General features: G+C 37.2%; 1 protein-coding gene across 2 annotated transcripts in view; it reads left to right on the top strand.

Annotated features, from left to right (window-relative positions):
• The window catches only part of NOS1AP (nitric oxide synthase 1 adaptor protein), a 371378-nt gene that overhangs the window by 248415 nt on the left and 107558 nt on the right, over positions 1-15405 (top strand). For both annotated transcript variants that reach the window (XM_051999131.1, XM_051999132.1), the window contains exon 3: positions 351-443. In XM_051999131.1, coding sequence (XP_051855091.1) covers positions 351-443 — 93 coding nt within the window. The remainder of the gene's footprint in view (positions 1-350; positions 444-15405) is intronic.

The raw sequence follows: 15405 nt of genomic DNA, 5'->3' as shown, positions 1-15405 counted from the left end.
ATTGTGGTATACGGTATCAGATATTCATCTAAACCTATTATTTATTCCCCAGTTCTCTCAGCAGTTCTTGTCAAATAGAATTCTTCAATAAATATGTTTTTGAATTTATTGACTATTAGGTTATTGACTTCAGGAGTTTCTAATTCTTCCTTTGCCAATCTAGAACACTGATTTCCTTTCCTGATTTTAACCATTATCCAATAATTATAATGATTTTTACTTTTAAGTATAATAAGCTTCTAGTCTTTTTCTGTAGTCAGTCTGGACTTCATTTAAAACTATATCTGTAGGCAATAAGTTAGCTGTTTGGATGCATTGACCTAATTGTTTCCCCCCTCTTTTCTGTACAGTATGAGTTCAAAGCCAAGAACATCAAGAAGAAGAAAGTGAGCATCATGGTATCAGTAGATGGAGTGAAAGTGATTCTCAAGAAAAAGAAGAAGGTGAGTGTCTCAAAATCTGTCAGTGGGGAGGGTGGTGAGGTGGTGATGAGGAGGGTAATCATGTCAGTCTGTATCCAGATCCCCTCTCCTATTTTTGATGCTATTATTAGAGCTCAGATTTTTAACTTTGAGAAATGAGTAACCTTGATCCTGGATTGGGGTTGGAGAGAGCTTGCATTTTCTTTATAAAAGGGGATTCCCTCTGTATATCATCTCTTCATTATTGGCTCTTTACAGCCTGCCCTATCTCAGAATTTGGCTCTCACTATCCTGTTGATTCATTCAACAAACATTGATTAAGACCCACTATGTTCCAGGTCCTAGAGATTGAAACATTATTCTCCTCCTCAAGAAACATAAATTCTCTTAAGGAAGAAATGAAAATCAGAGGTGGGTGGGAAGAACAACATATTTTCAGATAAATACAAAATATATTAAAACTAACAACTATATGTTCTTCATACACTGCCTTCCTTCTACTCTTATAGCTGATTAGTTTATTGAAAAAATCCTGGTTAGGAATGTTTTTGGTCCAAACCAGCTGAAGGACCAGGGAATTCCTCAGGTTTCTTCTGTTGCTGCCTACAGAAAAGGCTGCATTGGTGAGGACTGATGGACCCAGGATTAATTCATATACTAGCTTTCTGGGGATTGGACTGTACATAGTGTTCATTTGAAGGATGATGAGGTCAGATCATCAGAATATTATAAGTGAAGCAGGGGTATTCATAACTGGGCACTTTCCACAATTCTATTTGGATTATGGGCTATCACAGTGGATCTCAGATTTTTGTTCTCAGGATCTTTATACTATATATATATATATATATGTATATATATATGTATATATGTAGTATATAATATATATGTAGTACATATCGTATACTATATATGTGTAGTATATATATATAAAGTATACTATATATTATTAAAACTTATTGAGGAACTATCTACCCAAAGAATTTTTGTTTATGTGGGTTATATTTATTGATATTTACCAAATTACCAATAATAACTAATTTTGAAGTTGGTGTAGACTCTCTGAAAGGATTTCAGAGATTCTCAGGATTCTCCAGACCATACTTTGAGAATCACTTGGGTTCTGGGACTTAGAGCGGGAAAGGACCGTTAGAGGTCACCTAGTCCAACCCCCTCAATTTATAGGGGAAGGAGACTGGGGCCTTTAAGGGGAGGGATTTGCTTAAGGCAGTACTGTCGGTGAACAGACTCAGGTCCTGTACCTACAATAACCCAAGTTGAGGCTGGAGTCCACATAAAAGGGGAAGAGGGAAAGCAGGATGTGCTACCTTCAGGATCCCATTACTACCTTCCAAGATTGCTCTTTTGGTTGTGAGGCTGGATTTGTGCAATTAAAAGTGGGAGGTAGAACTATTTAAAGACTACCATCTCCAAAATGTAAGTGACCCAAGGTATCTGTAATCGGTCCCTAATGAGTCCGTTCTGTAGGACCATAGTGAGTGTTATGTTTCATGTTGGGGAGAGAGCAGAGATACCTCTTCCTCTCTCAGTGATTAGTTGTGACATCATCCTTGAGACCGAGCTCTCCCTGGAGCCCAGGTGGTGTGCTCCAGGTGGGCAGCTGAAGCAAGCTGGATTCTGACAGGTGGGGAAGGTCCCTGGGCACCAGTTAAAGAAATTAATGTGTGTAGGAAAGAGAGGATTTAATCCTAACAGGCAGTCTAGGGCACAGATGCCCAAGGTTGACATCTGAGGAAGACAGTTTTGAGTGACTTAAGGGCTGATTGGAACGAAGCATTGTTGACCCTCACCGTCCTCATGGTCAGGCTGAATCGCATCCTGGCATCTGCCATAGTTGCCATGTACCCAGGTTGGCTCAGTGGGTGGGGGAGGGCACTGAGGAGGAGGGAGGGAGGGTAGAAGGTGGCCCCTGTAGGGCAATTGTGATATGGTCTCTAGACTCCTAGTGGGAGTAACTAGGCAGCTCTGCTTGCATCCTTGAACAGAAAGCTGTGAGCTTCCCAAATTGCCCTTTTAAAATCAGCAGCTTGCCAAGGAATCAAGAAAAGGAGAAATGTCCCTTCTAGCAAAAGAATAAAAAATATGCCAGAAAAAGATCTATTAAATTGAAAAACAATCTCCCCAAGGGAATCAGGAGGGACTCTGTGAGTCACTCAGAACTTAGCTGGGAGGAGAGAGGAGGAATGATCTCATAACTCTTTCCCATATGTGTTTCTTCTGATGCCAGGCTGAGAAAAGCAGTTCACCTTTCACCTACTCCTCCCACACCTGGATTTCCTTTCAGGGATGTGGCTGAGAGTTTGGTGCTGTCTCTAAGCTGAGTTTCATTTTTCACAATAACTGACAATGGAATGTACAATAAATAGCAATCAGTCTTGTTGTTTTTCCTATATACTAGCCCACGTGATAGCAAATGCCCCCCCTGACCTGCGACTGTCTCTCTTTCTTTGTGTAATGAAGATAATCACCATCATTCCCATTTCCATTTTTATAAATCATTAGACTTGATCATGTGTTTTCATTACTTCAGCCTGAAAAGGAAGGTAGTATGAAATTGTTTCAACGCTTTTTTTTTTTTTTTTTTTTTTTTGCAAATAAGAAAACTGAGTCCCAGGAAAATGAAGGGAATTTGGTCCCGTGGTACCAGACCTAGTTTATTGTGAGAGCCAAGATATGAATTCAGGTATCCAGACTCCAAGGCTAGCACCTTTTTTTTTTTTTTTTTTTTTAATTCTGCTGGGAAAGTGGTGAGGTTGCAGATACAACCTGCAGATGCTCAGTTTTCTCTGAGAAAATAGCAAAGATAGCCTCGGCATTATCAGGATGCAATTTGCAGATCTTAATACTCCAAGTGGGATGCAAAACCAGATTTAATTTGCATTATCCTCCTGCCCCAAAATGGCCACTCTATCAGCACCTCTGAGTAGGATCCAGATCTAAATCCATGTTTAATCATGATCTGGTACTGGGACCTCTTCCAGGGTGACCTAAAACCTAATTGGAGATGGGCAGGGCCAGGGCAAAGAGCATAGTGGAGGTTTATATAATTCCTGAAAGACCTTCACTCACTCTATGTGCTCTGTGGTCATTCAGTTAAGTGTCTGCTATGAGCTCCCTGTTTTGTTACCCACTGGGAATACAAAGGGAGATGAAAGTAGCCCTGACCTCAAGGAACTTACAACCTAATGGGAGATACACTATGGAAATAATGATGTACAAAAGAGCTATATATATACACCTAAGTCCTTATCAGTATGAATAATGACTCCTGGGAAGTAATTGCATGAATTTTCATTGTACATTTCCACAGAACTAGAGCCAATTACCATGTTTTACTTATCATTACTTCAAATAGTGTGATTCAAATAAGGTGACTGCTCTCAAGGATGTGTTATTCACACTAAGCAAGATCTATCAATCAATCTTTGTCTCATGATGGAGGTGCTATTATAGTTCCCATTTTATAGGCAAGAAAATTAAAGAGATTAAATGACTGACCCAAAGTCATGTTGCTTTTAAGCATCTGAGGCAAGATTTGAAAGCAGGTCATCTCAACTTTGAATTCACCAATCTACTACTGTCTCTGTGGGTGGCCCCCTAGAAAATGGGGAGAAATGGTTTTAGCTATCCCTTCTTTGGGAAGCTCTCTACCTAGAAGGAACATGGAGGAACACTAAATCTGAAGGCAGTCCTCTTTCTTTTGCATTAATCACAGGTCTATAAAGAGACTCTCTTACAGGTATAAATACTAGGCACTACCTGGATGGAGGGAAGAGAGAATTAAAAATTTAAGTGGTTTTGACTTCTAGCATGAGGGACTGGAGGTGGGGTCGAGTTAGAGCGAGGACCCTTTCTTCTTCTCTGTTACTCCATCAGGCAGGTAGCAAAAGACTCCCGACACTCCAGTTTACCAAGACCCACTCATTGTTTCCCTTGGTGCTGGAAAGAAATTTGGAGGCAAAAACCCATCAGAAAGGAATGACTAAATCATTGTCTGGGGAAATGTGATTGGCTAAGTAGACCAGGAGACTATGCTGAAGCTGAGCTGTTTACTTTTGATGCTCATCATTTCTTCCAGTCCTCTCTATCCTTACCTGTGAGATGGGGATCAGAATCATTCCCACAAAGAAAAGGTCTGGGACCATCTAGATGAAAATGTTAATTACTATATCACCATCTTTCTCTGATGAATCTTCTTTAAGAGATATTACAAGAGTGTGGGTACTGGCCAAGTACATTGTAATTATCTCTAGTTTATTTAAAAAAAAAAAAAAAAAACACCTCCTGGTTATGTTAACAGCTACCTAGAGGTCCTTCCTTCTGAACTGTTGCCAATCTACAGAGAATTCCTGTTCCTCAGAAGTTTAACTTTGATGTTGTCCCTGCTTGTCTGCTAAATCTAAGTTATTACCTTCTCTTTGGATGTCAGGACTGTGGTCATCCACCTCATAAACTAAAACTGCGTATAAGACAGAAAGAAGGAAGTTATCTAAGTATAGGGATTGGTTGGTTTTTGCTTTTGTATCTCCATCTCCTCCGTACACCAAATAACATGGATAAAGTGGCTGTACCTGACCAAATAACCACATACTGACCAAATGCAATGAGGAATTCTATGCTGGGAATGACACAATTTTGAAAGCATTGAGGGATTGTTTTATACTTTATAAACAACAGGGAGGCAGGGTAGATGGAGAATTGAATCTGAAGTCAAGGAGGCTTGAGTTCACCTCTTGCCCCAGACACTTATAAACTGTATAACTTTGGGTAAATTACTTAACCTCATATTCCTCAGTTTACTTTTTTATAAAATGAAGGTAAGGATGAACTGATGCTAAGTGAAATGAGCAGAACCAGGAGATCATTATACACTTCGACAACGATATTGTATGAGGACATATTTTGATGGAAGTGGATTTCTTTGACAAAGAGACCTGAGTTTCAATTGATAAATGACGGACAAAAGCAGCTACACCCAAAGAAAGAACACTGGGAAACGAATGTGAACTATCTGCATTTTAGTTTTTCTTCCCGGGTTATTTATACCTTCTGAATCCAATTCTCCCTATGCAACAAGAGAACTGTTCGGTTCTGCAAACATATATTGTATCTAGAATATACTGCAACATATCCAACATATAAAGGACTGCTTGCCATCTAGGGGAGGGGGTGGAGGGAGGGAGGGAAAAAAAAATCGGAACAGAAACGAGTGTCAATATAAAGTAATTATTAAATAAAAATTAAATTAAAAAAAAATAAATAAAATGAAGGTAAGGGAATTGTGTATACTCTTTGATCCAGCAGTGCCATTACTAGGTCTTTATCCCAAAGAAATCATAAAAGAGGAAAAATGACCTACATTTGCAAAAATGTTTGTGGTAGCTCTTTTTGTGGTGGCAAAGAATTGGAAACTGAGTAGATGCCCATCAACTGGGAAATGACTAAATAAGTTATAATTTATGAAAGTAATGGAATATTATTGTTCTACAAAAAGTGAAGAACAGGCTGATTTTAGAAAAATTTAGAAACGCTTGGAAAAAACTACATGAACTGGTGATGAGTGAATCAAGTGAACCAGGAGATCATTATACACTTCGACAACGATATTGTATGAGGACATATTTTGATGGAAGTGGATTTCTTTGACAAAGAGACCTGAGTTTCAATTGATAAATGACGGACAAAAGCAGCTACACCCAAAGAAAGAACACTGGGAAACGAATGTGAACTATCTGCATTTTTGTTTTTCTTCCCGGGTTATTTATACCTTCTGAATCCAATTCTCCCTATGCAACAAGAGAACTGTTCGGTTCTGCAAACATATATTGTATCTAGAATATACTGCAACATATCCAACATATAAAGGACTGCTTGCCATCTAGGGGAGGGGGTGGAGGGAGGGAGGGAAAAAAAAATCGGAACAGAAATGAGTGTCAATATAAAGTAATTATTAAATAAAAATTAAATTAAAAAAATAAAATGAAGGTAAGGGAATTGTGTATACTCTTTGATCCAGCAGTGCCATTACTAGGTCTTTATCCCAAAGAAATCATAAAAGAGGAAAAATGACCTACATTTGCAAAAATGTTTGTGGTAGCTCTTTTTGTGGTGGCAAAGAATTGGAAACTGAGTAGATGCCCATCAACTGGGAAATGACTAAATAAGTTATAATTTATGAAAGTAATGGAATATTATTGTTCTACAAAAAGTGAAGAACAGGCTGATTTTAGAAAAATTTAGAAACGCTTGGAAAAAACTACATGAACTGGTGATGAGTGAATCAAGCGAACCAAGAAAACATTGTACATAGCAACAAGAAGATTGTGTAATGATCAACTGTAATAGACTTGGCTCTGCTCAGCAATTCAGTGATCCAAGACAATTCCAATAAATTTTTAGATGGAAAATGCCATTCACATTTAGAGAGTGAACTATGGAAACTAAATATGAATTGAAGCATACTATTTTCACCATTTTTTTTCTTGTTTCTTTTTTTTCCTCATGGATTTTCCCTTTTGTTCTCATTTTTTCCTCCTAACATGATTCATATGGAAATATGTAAAAAATGAATATACATGTTTACTATATATATATATCATACCTCTCAGGGTTGTTGGGAGGATCTGGGACATTTAAAAAGTTGACCCCAAAAAGTTGGGTCATTTAATCATTTAAAAAATAAGGCTAACATGCTTATTAGGAAAAACCAGTCATTGGCAGTCTTGAATGCTAAAGACTCCCTCATGGTAGTGAGTTCATAGTTAATATGCTCTTGGAAGAGAAATGTTCCTGAGGGTAGCAATCAGCTTTGATTAGTTTATAATTAATGAGAAACAAATAGAACAATGAGATGTGGGCTCATTCTAATAATAAGTCTTGGGTATATGACTTATATCACCCAAGATCACCACTTGGTTAAAAAGACATAAATTTCCATATCATCTCTTTGGCAAAAGGGAGTATTCATATTTTCCCACATCTATCTGAGTACACACAATGAGCAGGAATCCATTGTCTTTGCCTATAATTTCCCACAGTCATTGATTTGTAGATAAGAAAGTAGAAAAGGGGAAAATCCGTGGTCTTAATTCAATAATGTACTATTAATACAAGAAAGAAATAATCATTTTTCTCAATCAGATGATATTTGTAAAGTGCTATGTAAGTATTATAAAATAGCACTATGTAAATGCTAGTATTTATTATCATTATTCTTACATGATGGTAAAATAAGAGGAAAGAACATGAATGATTTTAACAATCCCAAAAACCGATCAAGAGAACATCAGTAACTATTCTTCCACATCTCGGCTTTTTCAGTTTTATGAGAATTATTTACATGCCTATCAATGGAATCTGTGCTAAAAAATATGAGATGGCAACCATGAAATTTTCATAAAGAATTCTTTTCAGCAGACCTCATCTATAATAGTCACCCAAATGGACTAAAAGGTACATAGAATACAAAATACATACAAATATCTGTACAATACAGACGGAGCAGATTCCCTATAGATGACGAGTTCCTACTGATTCTCTTGTTTATAGATGATATTGTGCTGATTTCATTAAGCTTTCCAACATTATAGGGCTTTCTCAATGAGATCCATGATTAATCAAAAGAGATTGATTTAGCCATCCAGATAGAAAAGACTAAGTAGAGAAAAATTCCTATAACCCAGACTCTAGTGACCGGTTCTTTGAGTTAATATATCATTGAGTAGCTTGGGAATGTAATCTGCAAATGGACAAAATGATTGGACCAAGAACTGAATAAGAGAAAGAAGTCAAGTTGGATCGCATTTGAGTAATTAATTGTATAGCACATTCTTCCTAACACAGCCTTTTAATCCAAGGGCTCTTCCAGAGATGCTATGTGACTGAAAATCTTAGGAAACTACAATTTGTGAAGAAAGGAAGCTGTCGGTTATTTATTACTTTGGGTGGGACCTCTATTACAACAATGAATATTCAAATCTACTTGTGAAGCCAGTATTTTTTAGATTAAAACAATTTCCAGGTCAAAAACTGTTCCAATGACAATGAAATCTCTCGTTCCATGGTGGGGACAAGGAGGCCTCACCATCTCTCTGCAAGAAGTGTCATAAAAGGTAATAAAATCACAAAAGGAAATGAGAATAATGGAGAAATGGCCCAAAAATTCTAATGGTACCAATTAAACCTGCAAAGATGATGGGTAAATTCTCTGGAGAGCAATGGCATAACCTAGCAAATATCTCAACATTTTTATATCAACCAGAATTGGGAATTATAATGTGGATGAGATTACAGATTCATGGAAATTTTACCATGAGAATCCCCAGTGCTTAGCATGGTATCTTACATGAAGCAGGAATTTAATCAATCTTTATTGAATTGGAATGAATTAATCCTCTAACCTCATTCCAAGGGAATTTGCTGTTTTTAAAAAAAGTATAAAGTCTTTGTTTTCATCTGTTTTCACCTGACATGGACCAGAAAGATAGCATAATTGGAGAAGCTATAGCATTATCATCATTAAACTTTTTTTGTATGTCCAAAGTTGGACAGCTAAGTAGCAAAGTAGATTAAAGCACTGATTCTAGACTTAAGAAGACTCATCTTTGTGAGTTCAAGTCCAGTCTTACACACTTGCTAGCTGTGTGACCTGAGCAAGTCACTTAATGTTGTTTGCTTCAGTTTCCTCATCTGTCAAATGACTTGGGGAAAGAAATGGCAAGCTAGTCCAGTATTTCTGCCAAGAAAATCACAGATAGAGGTCATGGAGAATCAAACAGAATTGAAAAATGACTTAATAACACAGTTATATACAAATCTTAGGCTAGAATTTTGGGTATCAGGAAGAGGACAGATGTTGACTTTTTTTTGAGGAGAAGAGAAGTGGGGTGACAACTTTGCAGCCCCTCTTAATTCACTTTCCAAATATACATACATACATACATACATACATATATATATATGACTGAATTCTGACCAAATATCGATTTTGTTGTCGTTGGAACAGTTTTTGACCTGGAAATTGTTTTTACCTAAAAAATGCTAGTTTCACATGTAGATTTGAATATTCATTGTTGTAATAGTGAGACCTGACCCAAAATAATAATATTAAGTATAACTAGCATTTATCTAGCGCAGGGGTCCTCAAACTTTTTAAATAGGGAGCCAGTTAACTATCCCTCAGACTGCTGAAGGCTGGATTATAGAAAAAACAAAAACTTTGTGGGTGAAGGGGATAATTGTCCTCAGCTGCAGCATCTGGCCCATAGGCCATAGTTTGAAGACCCCTGATCTAGAGCTTTGATGTTTGCAAAATGTTTTACAAATATTTTCTCATTTTAATGATAAACTTAGGTACTGTTATTCCTATTTTACAGATGAAGAAAAAGAGTAAGAGTAATTAAGTGCTTTACTCAGAGTTAACACAGCTAATAAATATCCAAGGCTGGATTTTTTAAAATTCAGGTCTTCCTGAACCTGTTTAGGTGCTCTCCATCAAGTCCCCACAATTTATCCAATCAGATTGCTTCCTGAACTTTCAAACTAAATCTTGAAGCTTCATGGTCAGAATGCTGTTTTCAGCTTTGTCTTCAGTTATAGTAAAATCCAGTGGAGCAAAGTTTATTATTAATAATGGAAATGGAATTTACCAAAGTTTAAATCTTAGAAGAATAGTCTTCTGTGAATGAAGAACAAAAATGGTGAACAAACATCTGTAGAGAAAAGTTTTCCTAAAGCACCATTTTCTTTATCATGTTCTTCTCCAAACTCAGGGGCTCCATGTTGTTTGCCATATTTCTTATCTTGGCATTTAAGGCTCTTCATAATTTTGCCTCATTCTTTTTTTTTTTTTAATCAATTTGACAGTTTTATATCCCATCCTTCCTTACCATAGATCTTCCACTCAAAGTAGGCTAGTATGTTCTCACCCAAAAATATAACTTGTCTCACATCATATGCTTCTTCAATCCACCAATCATCATTCTCTATGGACTAATTCCAACTGATAAAATTAAGATTGTAGTAAATTAATTAAATTAAAACTACATCTGGTAAATCATTGTTGTTTCCTTTCCCAATTCCCACACATAACAGGTGCGTGTCCTAGAATACCAGAGTACCATAGAATGCCCCACCAAAGAGTGACTCAGAATATCCAGACTATTCACCTCTAAATTCTGTAAATCAATCATTTACCATGCTAGGTACCATACTAGGTAGTGGGGATACAAAAATAAAAATGAAACATACCTTGCCCTTAAGAGCTCCAGAAAAAGCCTATCAGGGAGTCAGCATATGCATGTATACAAATATCCAAAATTATTGTAAGGTAGCTGGGGAAGAGGGCAGTTGGTACTTTCAGGGAAGACTTCATGTAGAGGTGGTTCTTGGACTGAGTCTGGAAAAAAAAACAAGGAATTTAGTCGAAGGGGCAAAAGTGAGGGAGAACATTCTAGGCATGGGGAACTGCCAGTGCAAAGGACTTCAGGTGGGAAAGGAAGTAATATGTTATGTCTGGGGAGGTGGGCTGAAACCAGGCTCTGGAGGGCTTTCTACACATGCACCATTGCTATCACAATTTTAGAGAAATCAGAAGGTGAGCATGCAAATATGCAATTGCTTTAATCATCCGGATCACTTTTTTTGGGGGGAAGAAAAATACAGATCCTGATTCTGGTTTTTATTGTTCTTTAAATAACTTGAAAATCAGTCCTGGAGGGACTTGAAACCACCTTTCCTCCAACATGGCCTTTGGTTTATATTTTTCAGGCTCTGGAAATTTTCCCAATTAACTCTTGTAGGTTTATTCCCTAAGTCTTCAAATATTGTCATTAAATGACTGAAGTCAACAGAGGAGATCACCTCCCATGGCTTTTTGATCCCTAATTAATCACGATAATAAAATTAATGTGGTAGGTCCTGGAAATTTTCCCTGAGAAATTGGAAAGGGAAAGGAAATTGAATTTATGACAGAATAGATATTGCCTATGACAGATCTATCTCAGCAGCATGAAATGCTAAATTGGTAATTTAGCCAGGATCTGGCTCTTATGCTGAGCACTATTGGGCAGACAGTTTCTGACTCATTTGTTATTCACTTGGTTTTCATTTGTGTCTGAGTCTCCGTGACCCCATTTTGGGATTTTCTTGGTAAAAATATTGAAGTGGTTTTCCATTTCCCTCTCCAGCCCATTTTACAGATGAGGAAACTGTAGCAATCAGGGTTAAGTGACTTGCTCAGGGTCACACAGGTAGTAATTGTCTGAAACCGAATCTGGCGCTTTGTGCACTACGGTGCCACCTAGTGCTCATTCCGGTCTGCAGTGTTTCTGTAAGTGATCTTGTGGAGTGATGGGATGCTGCTCTTAGAACATCGGAATCCCGCTACTTTAACATCCGAATTTGTTCTTCAGAATTTGTGGAGCTCGTGGTATAATGAATGGAGCTTCAAGCTTAGAGTTGAGAAGATCTGACTTCAAGTCTTGCCTCTGAATTTCAGGATTTTTGTAAGGATCAAATGAGATCTTGTAAGCTGAACATTTTGCAGGTTTTAAAAGTCCAACAGAAGGGTTAATTATTTCTGTTCCTCCTTTTGACACAGACTGACTGGGTGACCTATTGGCGCTGACCGAGAGATTTTCAGAATGTGAGAGGTGAAGGAGGGTTAAGATTCCACAGAACAATTAAGTGATCAATAGAAGCATTGAACAAATAAGCCATTGGGGAGCTAGGAAGGCAAGATGGATTCAGGAAGTCTTGTGGTTTTGATTAAATCACAAATTGAAGATAAAGCCAATCCAGCCCAACTAGTTGAGTCAATGACTTGACTTGACCAAATCACTATTGCTCCTGCTTAACAGGCTAATTGAATATTAAACAACACACCCCAGAGGAGGAGATTTCCTCCATTCTTGAACACGGGATATAAGACAAGGGAGGAGGAACATGTTTTCTGATTCTGTCATAAAACCTCCATGAGGTCTGATCCAGGGCTCAGCACAGCTCCTGGCACATAGTAAGTGCTTAATAAATGTTCATCAAATGACAGACTTTTGGACCCAATATGCCATCAGACTCTCTTCAGACTCTCGAGTTGGTGATTTTATAGTATTATTTCCATGATTATTTATGTTAGTAATAATAACCACTGCCATTATATAGGCCCTAAGATTTGCGAAGCACTTTGCCTACATCCTTTCAATTGATTTTCTCATTGTTTTCATTCTTTTCCCCTTGCTCACACCATTTTGTATATTGCATGTTTCTCTGAATTCCTCATACTTGTCACTTTTTGCAGCACAATAGCTGTATTCCCTTACATCCATATATCACAATTTGTTCCACCATTTTCCAGTGGAAGGATGTCCACTTTTTTTTTTTTGCTACCAACTAGTTAGCTTTAAACCACACTCATTTGTATTAAGATGCACCATGCCAGGACTCTCAGCTGTTCTTGAAAGACATTTTGCACCCCCTTGTCTGTTGCCTGGGAGAAGGAGATAGCTTTGTCTTGTATCACCATCAGTTTTAGTCTTGTTCTGATGTGCTTTACTTAATCCTCATCTGCCATGAAGCATGGAGATCTTGTCAAGCTGTATTAATATGGCCTCGCTCTGATTTTTTAAGAAGTCCCCTCTGCTGTCAGGCATACCGAATGATAAAGCATCCATACTTGATGGCAGAATTGCTGACATTTTCCAAGAGAGAGAGGGAAGTGTGCCTGCATAGGATATTCCTTTATATTTAGGACACTGAAAAATAAATTTAAATGCTGTAGAGATTTCAGTGATTCTACTAGTATTTCCATCTGGTGCTAAGTTATGGAGAGTCAGATTTTGGCAGAGTATATTGAAGAATTTTTTGATGATGAGAGCTTTCAGGATATGGAACCTGAGGAGGTTCTGAGTTTTCCAACTGCACTATCCAGCAGCCTCTAAGTAATTATTTGTCCAGGATTATTGTAGTGTAACGAGAATTCCTCTATCAGGCAGGAGGTTAAAATAAATACTTTCTTAGATCCTGTCTACTTTAAAGATTCTATGATCTGGAAAATTAATAAAAAATCCAATTATAGTACCACTTACCCCCAATTTCCCAGCTCCTCTTTGCCCATAAGATTCTGACAACTACTCCTGACCTAGTTATTGGCCAAACTGTAAGAGACTTTTGTATAAGAGACTCCTAGCTTTCTTCCTTCCTATCTCTATGACCATGAATCAATCTCTCCAGGCTTTGGTTTTCTTGTGTATAAGATGAGAAAGATAGTCAAATGATAATTTTGAGTTTCTGATCAATCCTTCAAAACTAGTGTTCCATATTATAGTTGGTATTTTACAAAGATAAAAGGTATTGTAGATAGCCCTTTGGTTCCAGGGCTAGGCTTCTTATCACTGCACTAGTCCTGTCCAGTGGCCTTCCAGATATTTCATGCCAGATGTAATAGAAGGAGCATTTCATTTAGAACCAGAAGACATGAATTCAAATGAGGATTTTGCTCCTTATATTTGTGTGATCTTATGTCATAGGAGTCACTTTCTCCTTCTCTCCACTGTTCCCAACTCATTTTTCCTTGCCCATGAGATAAGAGGATTTTGACATAGAATCCTTAAGGTTCTTTCTGACTTCAAAATGTTTATCCCCTTTTATTCTTCTATAGGGGGTAGATAAGGTCCTTATGAGAAAATAAACTAAAGTGACTTTTCTGGAATTATATCAGTCTGAACACGTGTTAGAGATGATCTTCTATATTTCAATATTCTTGATTTGTCTTTGCCATAAAAGGTGAGGGGATGCAGATAAAAATGGAAGAGGATGAGAGAAGTGATTTTAAAGTAACACTCCAACTCAGAGACCAAATTTTCCTCTTTAAAGCCCTGTAAGTCTAAAACTTAAACCAACCCAACAAACTGCCTACTTTCAGATAATTAAGGCAAGAGTGACTATATCCACTGTATGGAGAATTTCTTGGTCAGTTTGTATACAGAGTAGGCAAAACAGAATATAATAAGGCTCAATGTATTTTCATGGTGAGAAAGAACAGGTCATCTTAGGATTCCCTAGAATAAAAGGAAGGAAGCAGCATGCAACTACTGCAGAGATGTTCAGTGCGATCCAACAAGCATCTATGGGCGCAGAGGAGGCATACAGTTGGTGATTTTTTAAATAGTAAATAAAATTATCCAGAAAAGAAATAAAACCGATTTTGCTTAGCTCCAGAAGCAAAACCAAGAGCAATCTATGAGAGATGCCAAGAATCTCATTTCAGCTAAATGTAAGAAAGCTATCTCTATGATTGAGACTGTTCCAATAATCTTGTGATGAGAAGAGCCATCTGCACCCAGAGAGAGGACTGTGGGAACTGAGTGTGGACCGCCTCATAGCATTCTCACTCTTATTGTTGTTTGCTTGCATTTTGATTTCTTTGTCATTTTTTTTCCTTTTTGATCTGATTTTTCTTGTACAGCAAGATAACTATATAAATATATATACATATATTGGACTTAACATATTTTAACATGTTTAACATATGTTGGATTACTTGCCATCTAAGGGAGAAGAGTGAGGCAAAGGAGGGGAAGTTTGGAACACAAGGTTTTGCAGGGGTCATTGTTAAAAAATAATCCATGCATATGTTTTGAAAATAAAAAGTTTTAATTTAAAAAAGAAAGCTATCTCTAAAAATTAAGAGTTTCTTCTCAACAATGAGATAATTGAGACCAGTTCCAATGATTTTGTGATGAAAAGAGCCATCTATACCCAGAGAGAGGATTGTGGGAACTTAGTGTGGATCACAACATAGCATTTTCACTCTTTTTCTTGTTAACTTGCATTTTGTTGTTTTTTTTCCTCATTTTTTCCTTTTTGATCTAATTTTTCTTATGCAGCATGATAACTGTATAAATATGTATATGTATATTGGATTTAATTATATATTTAATATGTTTAACATATATTGGATTACTTG

Source organism: Antechinus flavipes, chromosome 4 (assembly GCF_016432865.1).
Source record: "Antechinus flavipes isolate AdamAnt ecotype Samford, QLD, Australia chromosome 4, AdamAnt_v2, whole genome shotgun sequence".
Classification (NCBI taxonomy): Eukaryota; Metazoa; Chordata; class Mammalia; order Dasyuromorphia; family Dasyuridae; genus Antechinus; species Antechinus flavipes.
The sequence above is the reverse complement of the archived record's forward strand: the minus strand, read 5'-3'. Positions and strand labels throughout refer to the sequence as shown.